The sequence below is a fragment of the Gigantopelta aegis genome, chromosome 2 (assembly GCF_016097555.1).
Source record: "Gigantopelta aegis isolate Gae_Host chromosome 2, Gae_host_genome, whole genome shotgun sequence".
NCBI lineage: Eukaryota > Metazoa > Mollusca > Gastropoda > Neomphalida > Peltospiridae > Gigantopelta > Gigantopelta aegis.
In genome coordinates, this window is record NC_054700.1 from 47417154 (window position 1) to 47433867 (window position 16714).

At 38.8% G+C, this 16714-nt stretch overlaps 2 protein-coding genes across 2 annotated transcripts in view; one reads left to right on the forward strand and one right to left on the reverse strand.

Annotated features, from left to right (window-relative positions):
- LOC121388770 (adhesion G-protein coupled receptor V1-like) overlaps positions 1 to 16714 on the forward strand; it is a 179110-nt gene that overhangs the window by 41085 nt on the left and 121311 nt on the right. The window contains exons 26-29 of the mRNA XM_041520265.1: positions 407 to 645; positions 2075 to 2335; positions 4495 to 4575; positions 4797 to 4937. Of these exons, the coding sequence (XP_041376199.1) occupies positions 407 to 645; positions 2075 to 2335; positions 4495 to 4575; positions 4797 to 4937 (722 nt within the window). The remainder of the gene's footprint in view (positions 1 to 406; positions 646 to 2074; positions 2336 to 4494; positions 4576 to 4796; positions 4938 to 16714) is intronic.
- Positions 6687 to 15199, reverse strand: LOC121386420 (C-type lectin domain family 4 member K-like). Its single transcript, XM_041517311.1, has 2 exons — positions 13939 to 15199; positions 6687 to 9279 (listed from the first exon to the last, which is right to left on the reverse strand). The coding sequence occupies exons 1-2, from the start codon at positions 14486 to 14488 to the stop codon at positions 9035 to 9037; spliced, it is 795 nt and encodes a 264-aa protein (XP_041373245.1). The 5' UTR covers positions 14489 to 15199; the 3' UTR covers positions 6687 to 9034.

Sequence of the window (16714 nt, forward strand, 5' to 3'; positions counted from 1 at the left end):
CATCCTAGAGCAGAAGTAATTGTCACTGTTATTGATGCCCATTGCTTTTCATGCTCCCTTTTTAAATCTCAGTACAGAACACAACATCTCTAAATAGATAACCCATAAAGATAGGTAGGTAGGTAGGTAACTAGTTTTATGTGCTCATATACCACTGGGGTTTTGAACATGCCTATCCCGAGCCTGACCTCCGATAAGATCATGAGCCTGATTCGAGACAAGACTTGATTACTTAACAGATACTTTTGAAATTTTTATTTAAGTCCTAATAATAAATGGGGTGGGGGGGACCCATAAAATCAGACTTTTTACTTGCTCCTTTTGTATCCTTTTTTAGGGGTTTCACTGTACTTTTTACCATACTTTAAATATAGGTTTAATATATTATTTAATTTTCCTCTGTTAGTGTTGAAGAGTGACAATGCGAATGGTCTGTTTGGATTTCAAACTCCGTGCACCCCATCACGAACGAGCAACGAGGCCGACAACATCACGTGTGTGGTTGCTAGGCAACGTGGAGATGATGACACTGTGCGTGTAACCTGGGTCATTGAGAAATTCACGACTGCAGGATACGAGACTGCCACGCAGGATTTTCTTGATTACACAGGGACGCTTGTGTTCAGTCCTGGTGAAAGAACAAAGGTTTGTAGATTTAATCTTCTGCCTTTTTATCCCACTGACCCCTTTCCTTTCTCTCCTTTGAATTCCATTTCATTTCTTCCTGATCTGTCGGCTCCTATCTTTCAACTTCTTTCACTGTCCACCTCCACATCCCAGTCCTTGTCTCTCCAACTGTGACCAGTGCTTGTCTTGTGGCTATCTGTGCCACACTGGCCATTTCTCTGTTTGTATTTTGTGTAATAGGAAAAAAAAGTCCTAGTTGAATTTCATCCATAGTTGACAAGGACAGTAGGAGCTTTAAAATTGTTTTTTAATTCGAGTTTGAATAAGAAAGTAATTTTTTCTGAAGAATCCAGGATAATTGTTTGTTAAATGTGTCATAAGATTACCATATAACCGGAAATTTTTGCGGTCTTAATTTTTCGTGGTTTGGGGTATAAAAACATTTCAAGGTTTCTTATTTTCGTTGTTTGCCAAATCTAAATTGAAAGTGATTTTATTTTCACTTCGGCTGCCAGTTGTTCGATACTACCGACCTGTAAAGTTAAACAATAGAACAGTCACCTGTAGCCTAATTGGCCACTGTGATACCCGGTATGCTATTCAACAGACAACTGATCACAGTCTTTGATTTTGTGTAAAGCCAATTACGACGTATGTGTGAACAAAGCACTTAAGGACGCCATGAAGTCTAATTTTACCACATGGTATTCAAAGCGGGTTTCCCTGGCTATGAAACTCGGCGAAGTTGTAACGGACATCAAGATCGAAATGCGTACTTCGGCGATAAAACCAATTCATGCAAGGTGGATTATGAAAGTTATGGCAGAATTAAAAATATGCCAGGAAATGTTGAAATCTGCATTCATCCACCCCAGAATCTCTGATGCAGTGCGGGCGGACATTGACAAAAACAATATACGAAATTTAAAAATATTTCATTATATTCTACAAACAGTGAGATTCACGCAATAACTTTTTTTAAATTCTAACTTGTTATTTTGACTATACTATTCTCTTGTCGTATCTGGTGGACTGCGCATGACAGGAAATAAAATGTTCCGGTAAATTGTCCGTGTGTTATGGTTTTCACAATAAATATTTTAGTTAGAATTTGTTGATTTTTTCAAATATTTTCAAGGATTTATATTTTCGATGCTGACTACTTACCCTCGAAACCCACAAAAATAAAAATCCTCAAAAATTTCCGGTTATACGGTATTTTAAACAATATTTTACACATCTTTTAATTTCCTCTACAACTTTTTATTTTTAATTTTTAGATGATACAGTTCCAAATCAAAGATGACGATATACCAGAATTTTTTTTTTAATTTCCTCTACAACTTTTAATTTTTAATTTTTAGATGATATAGTTCCAAATCAAAGATGACGATATTCGAGAACAAAATTTAACTTTCCGTTACAAGATGTTATTTTTAATTTCCAGACATTACAGTTCCAAATCAAAGATGACGATATTCCAGAAGTCGCTGAAACGTTTCGAGTTCTGTTGTCCTCGGCAGCTTCTGATGACGGCGTCACTGGAACGACAAACACGAGTGGTGCCAGTATCGACCCCCGGGCGCAGGAGTCTCGTCTGGTGATCGAGGACACAGACTACCCACATGGACTGTTACAGTTCACCAATGCAGTGACACCTCCAAAACCAAGTGATCCCATGATCAGACCGGCTGACACCCCAGTCAAGGTTAGTTCTAGTTCAGTCTGTATGTGATGTGACACCTCCAAAACCAAGTGATCCCATGATCAGACCGGCTGACACCCTAGTCAAGGTTAGTTCTAGTTCAGTCTGTATGTAATGTGACACCTCCAAAACCAAGTGATCCCATGATCAGACTGGCTGACACCTCAGTCAAGGTTAGTTCTAGTTCAGTCTGTATGTAATGTGACACCTCTAAAACCAAGTGATCCCATGATCAGACCGGCTGACACCTCAGTCAAGGTTAGTTCTAGTTCAGTCTGTAATGTGACACCTCCAAAACAAGTGATCCCATGATCAGACCGGCTGACACCTCAGTCAAGGTTAGTTCTAGTTCAGTCTGTAATGTGACACCTCCAAAACAAAGTGGTCCCATGATCAGACCGGCTGACACCTCAGTCGAGGTTAGTTCTAGTTCAGTCTGTAATGTGACACCTCCAAAACAAAGTGGTCCCATGATCAGACCGGCTGACACCCTAGTCAAGGTTAGTTCTAGTTCAGTCTGTAATGTGACACCTCCAAAACAAAGTGGTCCCATGATCAGACTGGCTGACACCTCAGTCAAGGTTAGTTCTAGTTCAGTCTGTATGTAATGTGACACCTCCAAAACAAAGTGATCCCATGATCAGACTGGCTGACACCTCAGTCAAGGTTAGTTCTAGTTCAGTCTGTATGTAATGTGACACCTCCAAAACCAAGTGATCCCATGATCAGACCAGCTGACACCTCAGTCAAGGTTAGTTCTAGTTCAGTCTGTATGTAATGTGACACCTCTAAAACCAAGTGGTCCCATGATCAGACCAGCTGACACCCCAAGTCAAGGTTAGTTCTAGTTCAGTCTGTATGTGATGTGACACCTCCAAAACCAAATGATCCCATGATCAGACCAGCTGACACCCTAGTCAAGGTTAGTTCTAGTTCAGTCTGTAATGTGACATCTCCAAAACCAAATGATCCCATGATCAGACCAGCTGACACCCCAGTCAAGGTTAGTTCTAGTTCAGTCTGTATGTAATGTGACACCTCCAAAACCAAGTGATCCCATGATCAGACCAGCTGACACCCTAGTCAAGGTTAGTTCTAGTTCAGTCTGTAATGTGACATCTCCAAAACCAAGTGATCCCATGATCAGACCAGCTGACACCCCAGTCAAGGTTAGTTCTAGTTCGGTCTGTATGTAATGTGACACCTCCAAAACCAAGTGATCCCATGATCAGACCAGCTGACACCCCAGTCAAGGTTAGTTCTAGTTCAGTCTGTATGTAATGTGACACCTCCAAAACCAAGTGATCCCATGATCAGACCAGCTGACACCCCAGTCAAGGTTAGTTCTAGTTCAGTCTGTAATGTGACATCTCCAAAACCAAGTGATCCCATGATCAGACCAGCTGACACCCTAGTCAAGGTTAGTTCTAGTTCGGTCTGTATGTAATGTGTCTGTCCCATGTAATGTGACACCTCCAAAACCTGTATGTAAGTGATCCCATGATCAGACCAGCTGACACCCCAGTCAAGGTTAGTTCTAGTTCGGTCTGTATGTAATGTGACACCTCCAAAACCAAGTGGTCCCATGATCAGACCGGCTGACGCCCCAGTCAAGGTTAGTTCTAGTTCAGTCTGTAATGTGACATCTCCAAAACCAAGTGGTCCCATGATCAGACCGGCTGACACCCTAGTCAATGGGATTGTGAGATTGTGACTCTATATTATATGTGGGGCAGGACGTAGCTCAGTGGTACAGTGCTCGCTTGATGCATGGTCAGTCTGGGATTAATTCTCGTTCCAGCCAGTGAAGCATGACTGGTATATCAAAGGCTGTGGTATGTGCTGTCCTGTCTGTGGGATGGTGCATATAAAAGATCCCTTGCTGCTAATAAAAAAGAGTAGCCCATGAAGTGGCAACAGCAAGTTTCCTCTCTCAATATCTGTGTTGTCTGACACCATATAACCGTAAATAAAATGTGTTGAGTGGGTCGTTAAATAAAACATTTCCTTCCTTCTATATTATATGTATTCACTATTTTTAGATCCGTGCCAGTGAGGAAGCTGGGATTGTGTCTCTATATAATATGTATTCACTATTTCAGATCCATGCCAGTGAGGAGAGTGGGATTGTGTCTCTATATAATATGTATTCACTATTTCAGATCCGTTCCAGTGAGGAAGCTGGGATTGTGCCTCTGTATATTATATGTATTCACTATTTCAGATCCATGCCAGTGAGGAGAGTGGGATTGTGTCTCTACATAATATGTATTCACTATTTCAGATCTGTGCCAGTGAGGAAGCTGGGATTGTGTCTATATATTATATGTATTCACTGTTTCAAATCCGTGCCAGTGAGGAAGCTGGGATTGTGTCTATATATTATATGTATTCACTATTTCAGATCTGTGCCAGTGAGGAGGCTGGGATTATGTCTCTGTATTATATGTGTTCACCATTTCAGATTCGTGCCAGTGAGGAGGCTGGGATTGTGTCTCTGCTGGTTGTGCGAGCCCAGGGTTTGCTGGGCCAGGTGTCGGTGGAGTGGAGGACAGAGGATGGGACAGCTAAGAGTGAAGGGAGGAAGATTCCCCCCGATTATGTGGTGAGTGAAGGGAGGAAGATTCCCCCCGATTATGTGGTGAGTGAAGGGAGGAAGATTCCCCCCGATTATGTGGTGAGTACATCGGATCTTGACATACCTATCCAGGTGCATATGTTGGAATGTTAGCAGGGGGTGTGACTGTGGTGAGTGAAGGGAGGAAGATTCCCCCCGATTATGTGGTGAGTACATCGGATCTTGACATACCTATCCAGGTGCATATGTTGGAATGTTAGCAGGGGGTGTGACTGTGGTGAGTGAAGGGAGGAAGATTCCCCCCGATTATGTGGTGAGTGAAGGGAGGAAGATTCCCCCCGATTATGTGGTGAGTGAAGGGAGGAAGATTCCCCCCGATTATGTGGTGAGTGAAGGGAGGAAGATTCCCCCCGATTATGTGGTGAGTGAAGGGAGGAAGATTCCCCCCGATTATGTGGTGAGTACATCGGATCTTGACATACCTATCCAGGTGCAAATGTTGGAATGTTAGCAGGGGGTGTGACTGTGGTGAGTGAAGGGAGGAAGATTCCCCCCGATTATGTGGTGAGTACATCGGATCTTGACATACCTATCCAGGTGCATATGTTGGAATGTTAGCAGGGGGTGTGACTGTGGTGAGTGAAGGGAGGAAGATTCCCCCCGATTATGTGGTGAGTACATCGGATCTTGACATACCTATCCAGGTGCATATGTTGGAATGTTAGCAGGGGGTGTGACTGTGGTGAGTGAAGGGAGGAAGATTCCCCCCGATTATGTGGTGAGTACATCGGATCTTGACATACTATCCAGGTGCATATGTTGGAATGTTAGCAGGGGGTGTGACTGTGGTGAGTGAAGGGAGGAAGATTCCCCCCGATTATGTGGTGAGTACATCGGATCTTGACATACCTATCCAGGTGCATATGTTGGAATGTTAGCAGGGGGTGTGACTGTGGTGAGTGAAGGGAGGAAGATTCCCCCCGATTATTTGGTGAGTACATCGGATCTTGACATACCTATCCAGGTGCATATGTTGGAATGTTAGCAGGGGGTGTGACTGTGGTGAGTGAAGGGAGGAAGATTCCCCCCGATTATGTGGTGAGTACATCGGATCTTGACATACCTATCCAGGTGCATATGTTGGAATGTTAGCAGGGTGTGTGACTGTGGTGAGTGAAGTTTATAGGAGTCGAGCAATGCTCCCTGGAAAATATATTGAATAAAAGTGAATTTCCTTGAACAAGGCAGGGTTAGATCCCAAACCCCCTTGAATAATTTTTGTTCCAACGAGTGCTCCACAACTGGTGTAACAAAGGCTGTGGTATGTGCTATCCTGTTTGTGGGATGGTGCATATGAAAGATCCATTGCTGCTAATTGAAAAGAGTAGTCCATGAAGTGATGACAGCGGGTTTCCTCTCTCAAAATCTGTATGGTCCTTAACCATATGTCTGATGCCATATAACCGTAAAATAAAATGTGTTGAGTGTGTCATTAAATAAAACATTTCCTTCCTTCCCTTGAACAAGGAGGGGGTGTGTTAGATCCCCAAACCTCCCCCTGCACACATGCCTGCTATCTGAAACCTAGGTCACATATTAAACATAATATACCAGGTGTTTTGTTATTGGCAATGTTTTGTCATCATTCAATAATCTGAGCTCTCCAATCTCTCCAATCTCTAAGTTTGGCTGCATTTTGCCTCTGCCCTCCACACCCCAGAAAACCCATACCCACCAACAAATAAAAACAGTAGAGAATTTTTTTTGTATCTTTAGCTGTTACAATTACCTGTATGCTGTTCATTTACATCATGAGGTTCCATGTATAGATTAAGCTTGCAAATTAATAGATAAGTGTGGTGCATAACATGTAATGATAATATTATTACAATAGAAAAAACCCACATTACTTTTAAAAGGTAAATGAATAACAAATATATATCAATAGTTAAGAAAGAAGAAAACCAAAGCTGCTGATTATTGGCAGTGCACGTTGGAGGGGGGGGGGGAGGGGAGGGTTGATAGAGCAATATCCAAGGGGGTGGTGGTACAGTAATCTACAGTAATTTGTACATTATAAGCAACTTGCAAGGTTTGGCCCAGATGAGATACAATTCGGTAAACTAAGTCAAAATTACTCAAATAGCTCCATTTCTTTTCGATGAACTGATCCAAATTATGCGCCACAATTACCTCAGGAAAACTGTTCAAATCTTGATGTTTTGGACTTAATCCTGCAGGACATTCAAAATACAATAACACTACAAATGCCCACACCCGCTACCGACCCTGGTCGGGCTGTTGGTTGTTTCTTGCACTTGTCAGCACTGGCGGTCCCTCCTCCCACCCACCCCAAACCCTTTCCTGTCCTGGATGGAGGAACCAGCATAAGTTGACACTTGAGCCTATGGCAGGTGTCCGCTACAACAGCTTGCCCTAAATGTGCTCATTAAGCCCTATGACCTGACCTGTGGCCCAATCATTCTCAGGGAAGTGATACAGCAATCTGCAGCAAGGGTGGGTAGCACAGAGTGATGGTGCATGTTTTTGTTTTTTCTAGCATTTTGTTTTGTTTAAAACTATTTTATTTAACCCCAAAATTTAAAATAGTGTTTATATATTTTGAAATACATAATGTGAAACACATTTTCAGGCAGTTTGTAGAAACATGGTTAATGCAAGATTCATGCAATGGAACCTTAAACACAATTCCAAGGACACAATTTTGTCATGGCCACGTGTTCAGTAAGAATTATTACTTTAGAATTCTCAACTGACTTTCACAGGTAAAACTGAAGCTTTATGATGAATTCTTAGTCTGAATTTCACAATGAAGTTGAAGTTTATCATGAATCCTTAGTCTGAATTTCAGAAATAAAACTGAAGCTTTATGATTTCAGAAATAAAGTTGAAGCTTTACTTTATGATTTCAGAAATAAAGATGAAACATTATGCAGAATATTTGGTGTAAATTTTGTTACTGAAGTTGTAGCTTTGTGATGAATCCTTGGTCTGAATTTCACAAATAAAACTGAAGCTTCATTGTAAATATTTAGTCTGAACTTCATAAATAAAATTGAAACTTCATGATAAATATGTAGTCTGAATATCACAAATAATGTTGAAGATTTATCATGAATCCTTGAACTGAATGTCACAAATAAAGTTGAAGCTTCATAATAAATAAGTAGTTTTAATTTCATAAATAAAACTGAAACTTCATGATAAATATGTAGTCTGAATATCACAAATAAAGTTGAAGCTCCATAATAAATATTTGGTCTGAATTTCACAAATAATTGAATTTTACAGTATGATGAGCTGAGTTTCACAAATATAAAGATGATGCTTTATGGTGAATCCTTGGTCTGAATTTCACAAATAAAGTTGAAGCTTCATGATAAATATTTAGTCTGTATATTGGAGATTAATAATGAATCCTTGGTCTAAATTTCACAAATAATGTTCAGTGTTTATGATTATTTCACAAATATAAAAATGAGGCTTTATGATGAATCATTTGTCTGAATTTCACAAATAAAGTTCAATCTTTATAATGATTTCACAAATATAAAGATGAGGCTTTATGATGAATCCATTGTCTGGATTTCACAAATGAAGTTGAACTGTTCTGTACAGATCTTTATGATTAATTCTTGTTCTGGATCTCACAAGTAAAGTTGAAGTGCTGTGTACAGATCTTTATGACGAATCTTTGGTCTGGATCTCACAAATGAAGTTGAAAGCTTTATGATGAATCCTTGGTCTGGATTTCACAAATAAAGTTAAGTGTTCTGTACAAATATTAATGATGAATCCTTGGTTTGAATGTCACAAATGAAGTTGAAGTGCTGTGTACAGATCTTTATGATGAATCCTTCGTCTGAATCTCACAAATGAAGTTAAGTGTTCTGTACAAATATTTATGAGGAATCCTTGGACTGAATCTCACAAATGAAGTTGAAGCACTGTGTACAGATGTTTATAAGGAATCCTTGGTCTTGATCGTGTACAGATTTTTATGATGAAGCCTTGGTCTGGATCTCACAAATAAAGTTGAAGTGCTGTGTACAGATCTTTATGATGAATCTTTGGTCTTGATCTCACAAATGAAGTTGAAAGCTTTATGATGAATCCTTGGTCTGGATCTCACAAATGAAGTTGAAGCGCCGTGTACAGATCTGGTCGTGCCACAGGTGATCGTCCTCGGCCTTGAGCAGCATGCACTGCGACCCGTCCTCGTTGGGCTCGCCCTCGCCCCACTTGATGAACGTGAACGGCTTGGTGTAGAACTGCGATGTCCACATCCACTGTCTGGTGGTGCCCAAGAAACTCCCACTCGTCCACCACCCGGCCTCACGGTTTATAGCTAAAATTAAACGAAAGAAAGGAATATTTTAAGCTATGACCAGTGACATTACATTTTATAAAATCATACATACATACATACATACATACATACATACATACATACATACATACATACATACATACACGCACACGCACACGCACATGCACACGCACGCACACAAACACACACATACACACACACAAACACACACACACATACACATACACATACACACACACACACACACACACAATCAGACATACAGACATACACTCATACATACACAAACACAACACATTTTATTTATGGTTATATGGCATCGGACATATGGTTAAGGACCACACAGATATTAAGAGAGGAAACTCACTGTCACCACTTCATGGGCTACTCTTTTCAATTAGCAGCAAGGGATCTTTTATATACACCATCCCACAGACAGGATAGTACACACTACAGCCTTTGTTACACCAGTTGTGGAGCACTGGCTAGAATAAGAAATAGCCTAATGGGCCCATTGATGGGAATCAATCACACATCAAGCGAGAGCTGTACCACTGAGCTACATCCCACCACCCTGGCATTTAAATAATGTTTTTATTAACTACCCATACTCAAAATGGCAATTGCATTTTTTATTATATCTTACACAGTGTGATTTCATTTGGCATAAAAAAAACTATAAATACTCAACCCCACCCTCATCCCCCCCCCCCCCCCCCAAAAAAAAAGAAGAAAAGAAAAAAAGAAGTAAGTTGTAGATGTTCAATTTAGGGTAGTGCTACTGACAGTTTGGGTTGTTTTGACGCATGCAAATGTGTGTGATATGTATTACTATATATTGTTATAGTAAGTCGACATACAGTTGAAAATATTTTTGAATAAAAAACCCTTTAAGTTCATGGAGTATATTCACGGTTCGATAGGTACCTTCCTATAACTGTGGCTGCTTTGAAAAACCATTGATTGGATTTTCTTTTGAATTTCACAACACATAAGCCATATAAGTTTGTAACATGGTACAGAAGTTTTCGCATTGACATTTACTTGCATTCAATATATACTGAGATAAAAAAAATAAGGGATCACTTTGTACTGTACCCCAAATTTCAGTCACTATCAGCATTGTAATTTATGTATAAAGTATAAAGTATAAAGATGTAATGTGTGAGACTGAATGTGAGTAATGTGAGACTGAATGTGAGTAATGTGAGACTGAATGTCAGTAATGTGAGACTGAATGTCAGTAATGTGAGTAATGTGAGACTGAATGTCAGTAATGTGAGATTGAAAGTCAGTAATGTGAAATTGAATGTCAGTAATGTTAGATTGAAAGTCAGTAATGTGAAATCGAATGTCAGTAATGTAAGACTGAATGTCAGCAATGTGTGACTGAATGCCAGTAATGTGAGATTGAATGTTAGTAATGTGAGACTGAATGCCAGTAATGTGAGACTGAATGTCAGTAATGTGAAATTGAATGTCAGTAATGTGAGACTGAATGTCAGCAATGTGAGATTGAATGTCAGCAATATGTGACTGAATGTCAGCAATATGAGATTGAATGTCAGTAATGTGAATGTCAGTAATGTGTGACTGAATGTCAGTAATGTGAGATTGAATGTCAGTAATGTGAAATCGAATGTCAGCAATATGTGACTGAATGTCAGTAATGTGAGACTGAATGTCAGTAATGTGAAATCGAATGTCAGCAATGTGAGATGGAATGTCAGTAATGTGAGATGGAATGTCAGTAATGTGAAATCGAATGTCAGCAATATGTGAGACTGAATATCAGCAATGTGAGACTGAATGTCAGCAATGTGAGATGGAATGTCAGTAATGTGAGATGGAATGTCAGTAATGTGAGACTGAATGTCAGTAATGTGAGACTGAATGCCAGTAATGTGAGACTGAATGTCAGTAATGTGAAATTGAATGTCAGTAATGTGAGACTGAATGTCAGCAATGTGAGATTGAATGTCAGCAATATGTGACTGAATGTCAGCAATATGAGATTGAATGTCAGTAATGTGAATGTCAGTAATGTGTGACTGAATGTCAGTAATGTGAGATTGAATGTCAGTAATGTGAAATCGAATGTCAGCAATATGTGACTGAATGTCAGTAATGTGAGACTGAATGTCAGTAATGTGAAATCGAATGTCAGTAATGTGAGATGGAATGTCAGTAATGTGAGATGGAATGTCAGTAATGTGAAATCGAATGTCAGCAATATGTGAGACTGAATATCAGCAATGTGAGACTGAATGTCAGCAATGTGAGATGGAATGTCAGTAATGTGAGACTGAATGTCAGTAATATGTGACTGAATGTCAGCAATGTGAGATGGAATGTCAGTAATGTGAGACTGAATATCAGTAATGTGAAATCGAATGTCAGCAGTATGTGTCTGAATGTCAGTAATGTGAGACTGAATGTCAGCAATGTGAGATGGAATGTCATTAATGTGATACTGAATGTCAGTAATGTGTGACTGAATGTCAGTAATGTGAGATTGAATGTCAGTAAGGTGAAATCGAATGTCAGCAATATGTGACTGAATGTCAGTAATGTGAGATTGAATGTCAGTAAGGTGAGACTGAATGTCAGTAATGTGTGACTGAATGTCAGCAATATGTGACTGAATGTCAGTAATGTGAGATGGAATGTCATTAATGTGATACTGAATGTCAGTTATGTGTGACTGAATGTCAGTAATGTGAGATTGAATGTCAGTAAGGTGAAATCGAATGTCAGCAATATGTGACTGAATGTCAGTAATGTGAGATTGAATGTCAGTAAGGTGAGACTGAATGTCAGTAATGTGTGACTGAATGTCAGCAATATGTGACTGAATGTCAGTAAGGTGAGACTGAATGTCAGTAATGTGTGACTGAATGTCAGCAATATGTGACTGAATGTCAGTAATGTGAGATTGAATGTCAGTAATGTGAAATCGAATGTCAGCAATATGTGACTGAATATCAGCAATGGGAGATTGAATGTCAGTAATATGAGACTGAATGTCAGTAATGTGAAATGGAATGTTGGTAACACGGTTAACTTCCTAATTCTGTGGATTAGGATTTCGGTTGCAGTTACCATGCTAATAGAAACTGAAATATGGTCTACAATACCAAGTGTCCCTTCTTTCTCTCAGTATATGTACAGAATACAGCCAAATGCTTGCACAAGTTTCCCTTTCTGAACTCATGAACCTTCAACTGGACATTTACCTGAAAACATAGACCCTTGTAAATGACTTTTCAGGGTGGGGCAGGGTGGGGGGGGGGTGGAGTCACAATCACTGATGGAGTTGGACACAGTCTCTTGTGGGAGGGGGACACAAGTCAGATTTTATTCTTTATTTATCTCGATTAGGACCAAAAAAACCCTATACATGCTCCCGAAATAATTAAATATCCAAACCAACCAACAGTTGATGCACACATCAATGATATGTGTAACTAATATTATTTTATTAGTTTGCCCCTTCACCACCCCTTGCCCCCTAAAACATCAAGAAAATAGCTATGCCCCTGGCATGTTGTTCACGATATCCTGTTGCATAATTTACTATAGAGCTATGGTCTGAGTCAATAGCACAGTGAATAGCATGCCATCAAAATGAACCTTTGCGTATCGATTGTTCCATAAATATGTTTTTATGTGAGGTCTGAATGGGACAGCTGACATGCGTTATAGCTTGCTCATTCTAAAGAAAGATTTAATTTCTAAAACCTTCAGAGTATGAAGTAATAACTGAAGTTGCCTGGTGCCATTTTGATATTTCTGAGGCAAATTAAATATGCAACAGCAATCCATAATCACTTTTGTGGCAGTGTATAGGTTTCTTAGCCTGAATAAAAAAGAGCATGTTTAAAAAAAATGTATATATTTGTTTTATTTTTATTTCTTACACACCCGTTGGTGAGAACATCATTCCTTATTTTAAATAACACATGGATTGTTTACACACGTACGTGTGTTAACAATTTCAAGACATACGACTGGCTGCTCCTAGGTGAAGACCAGGGGCCTAATTCACAAAGGCTGCTAGACAACAAAGCATCCTCTTTGCAAGTCTTTTTGCATTGCACTGCGATATCTCAAAGTTGTGAGAGTTTAGTGAATTAGGCCCCAAGTCACCAGTGCGTTGCATCCTATGAAAAATAACACAGTGGAAGTCGATTACATTGTGACGTATAGTTAACACCTGGAAATCATGTGTCTGTGACGTGTAAGTGCAATGGCTGTAAATAACTTTTAGTCAAAAAGATGTTAAAATGTGCTTAAAACCTGGTTTTTGAGGATATGTAAGAAATAGACTACTATATTTGTGTCCGTTAGATACCATTTATCTCACAACTCGTTTAAAAACGTAACAAACTCGCTTTCGCTCGTGGGCCCCTGGGGCTATTTCTCATTCCAGCCCTTGCACCATGACTGGTATATCAAAGTCCATGGTATGTGCTATCCTGTCTCCTAATAGAAAAACATAAACATTTTGTTTAACCATAAACATTTTTTTAAAGAAATATTAAATTAATAAAGGAAACATCTAACACATCTGTTTGCTCGTTTGTGTAATATTTCAACATTAACTTCAACATGCAAAGAACTATTATAAATAATATTGAGCAATATGTTTACAAATTCTACAAATAAACAACTTACCTAGATTATTTTTTATGAAAAATGTCAACAAGAAATGCTCTTTGACAGTTCCCATGGCAACAAGGTCACTGTCAAATGCCATACAGAAGTCTTTGGCATTGTACCAGGAGGTGTTAAACTTGGAGAACAGGTAACAGGATGGCCAGTTCTTCAAACCGACGAAATGATCCGGGCAGCCATTATTCCGTTCCAGTGACCGTCTCTGATGGCTGCTGCCAGTCATAGCATCTATCTTCTTGTCAAGTTTTCGCCACCAGCGTAAAATACGCACGGACATTTGTTCCGTTATTCGGATGAGTTTCTTCGACAGTTGGTGAAAATCTTTTGGTGTCAGTGGTGCGTTTTCCAGTCTCTCTAGAGTGACACTGTCAGCCCTTTTCCGTCTTGATGTTGACTGCTTCTTGCAAATCTCTGTTGATCGGATTTGGACGTTATATATGCATTCGTCTATCATGACATCACAGGAATTAGTTCTTTCTGAATATGTTTCAGATGTCTGAAGAAGAAATGCTAAAAACAGGCACCAAAAACATGTAACAGAAACTTCCATTTTGAAAGGAAACAAAAGTTATGTTCTAAATACTTGATGGATGCATTTGATGTCTTGATGTTCTTTTGCAAATCTTCATCTTGTAGTTATGCACAATTATTAAAACACAAGATCCAACATTAAAAAGAAAAAATGTTTTTGTTCATTTGATATTTAAAGTGGTATATCCAAAACATCAATATAAAATGTCAACTATTTGACTTTTTTCATCCTTCACACAACAAATTTCATAATTCTCAGATGTCAGTTCTTTTGTCCATCTCATAAGAAAACCTTTTAGCCCATTTTGTTTTCTACTGCCACTTCACTAATAGTGCAGCTTCCACCCTAGGAGCTCCAACCAGTATTCTAAATACTCTATATCATGTGAGACAGAAATAAAAGTTTTAAAGTGTTACTGCCACAAGCTAGTAAAATACTAACAAGTTCCTCTCCGACTGAAAGTGTAAGCTGGTACACCTGAGAACTTTGTTCTGCTCTTTTCTTTTTGTACAGCTTTGTCTTTCTTTTATCCAAATCGAAATTGTATGGAAATTGCTTTCCATAAATCTCTAGAGACACAAACATGGAACACAGGCCAGGAGTTGGCCACCCATTACTTGTGGCTTGACTCGTGCATAATTGACTTGTTTCCCTAGCCGGCGATATTTCTTTTTGCACAAAAAGTTCTCACACTTTGGAATGAGCTTAATGTCTAGTCTCTGTAAGACGTCTTTGTGTGGCGTGAGACCATCATAGTTCATTATTGATTATCATGTTAATAAGCAGACTGCTCCTCAATGCTTTCTTTGGGGGATTCAATGCACAACAGGCTCAGTGTAGTATTGTGCATGTATGTCGACGGATTACCGCGGCTTACACATTGGTTTCAGTTGTTGGCTTTTCTGAAGGAGGGGATGGTCCTAAGGGAGGATTAGTTCAGTTTGCACCTTGTTTTGAATTGTTGGCTTTTCTGACTAAGGGGGTGGTCCTAATTGAAGAATTAGCTGGGTCTGCACCTTGTTTTGAATTGTTGGCTTTTCTGACTAAGGGGGTGGTCTTAAGGGAAGAATTAGCTGGGTCTGCACCTTGTTTTGAATTGTTGGCTTTTCTGACTAAGGGGGTGGTCTTAAGGGAAGAATTAGCTGGGTCTGCACCTTGTTTTGAATTGTTGGCTTTTCTGACTAAGGGGGTGGTCTTAAGGGAAGAATTAGCTGGGTCTGCACCTTGTTTTGAATTGTTGGGTTTGCTGACTAAGGGAGTGTTTGAGAGAATGTGCAAGTGCATCTAGCAATGAACTTTTAAATGATAATGCTGTTGTTGTAAGCTGAGTAAATGACTTGGCTTTTTAATTCCACTATGATGTTTGTTAGCTGAGGTTTTGTAACACCAATTTGTCTGGAATCCTTAAGTCCATTATCCAGTGTGTGTCAATGTTTTATTTGAAATCTGTCTTCTCCTAGAGTTTTTATTGAATTGTTCTGAAACTTGGAACAATGATCCTTTGGGGAAGTCTGCACAAACTAATAGAGAGACATGAAAAACGTTTTTTTAATTTTTTATTATTATTATTATTAATTTTTTTTTAAATGGACATTTTGAAAGTCAGAAATCTCCTATAGAGTTTTGATTGGACATTTCTAAACCTCAATACAGTGATTCTTATGGGAAGTCTTCACAAACTAATACAGAGATATTTTGGAAATTTTAAATTTGTGAATTATTATTAAATTTTAAAAATTTAAATAGAATTTTAAATTGAAGATTGAAAAGGATATCATCTCCTAGAGTTTTGACTGGATAGTTCTGAAACTGTTCAGTGATTCTCAAGGGCAGTTTTCACCAACTCTACCGGTAACAGGATGATATTTAAGAAATTTTTAATTTTATAAAAGTAATTTTAAATGCGAAATTTGAAAGTCTATATTTTCCTGGAGTTTTGATTGGATACATGTAGTTCTGAAACATGGTACCATGATTCTCTTGAGCAGTTTCATTAAACCAGTAGTGAGATTTTTTTGAAGTTTAGAATTTTTATTAATTTTTATTAATTTTTCTTTTTTAAATGGAAATTTAACATTGAAAATTTGAAAGTCTCTCAACTAGAGACAAAATTGAAAATTAAATAGCGGAGCTCTCTAAGCCAGTACATGTATTATTACTAATTTGTAAAATAATTGAATACAACAAACTGAACTAGTAAATAGTTTTGATGTTTAAATTTTAAAAGTACATACGCCTAACACA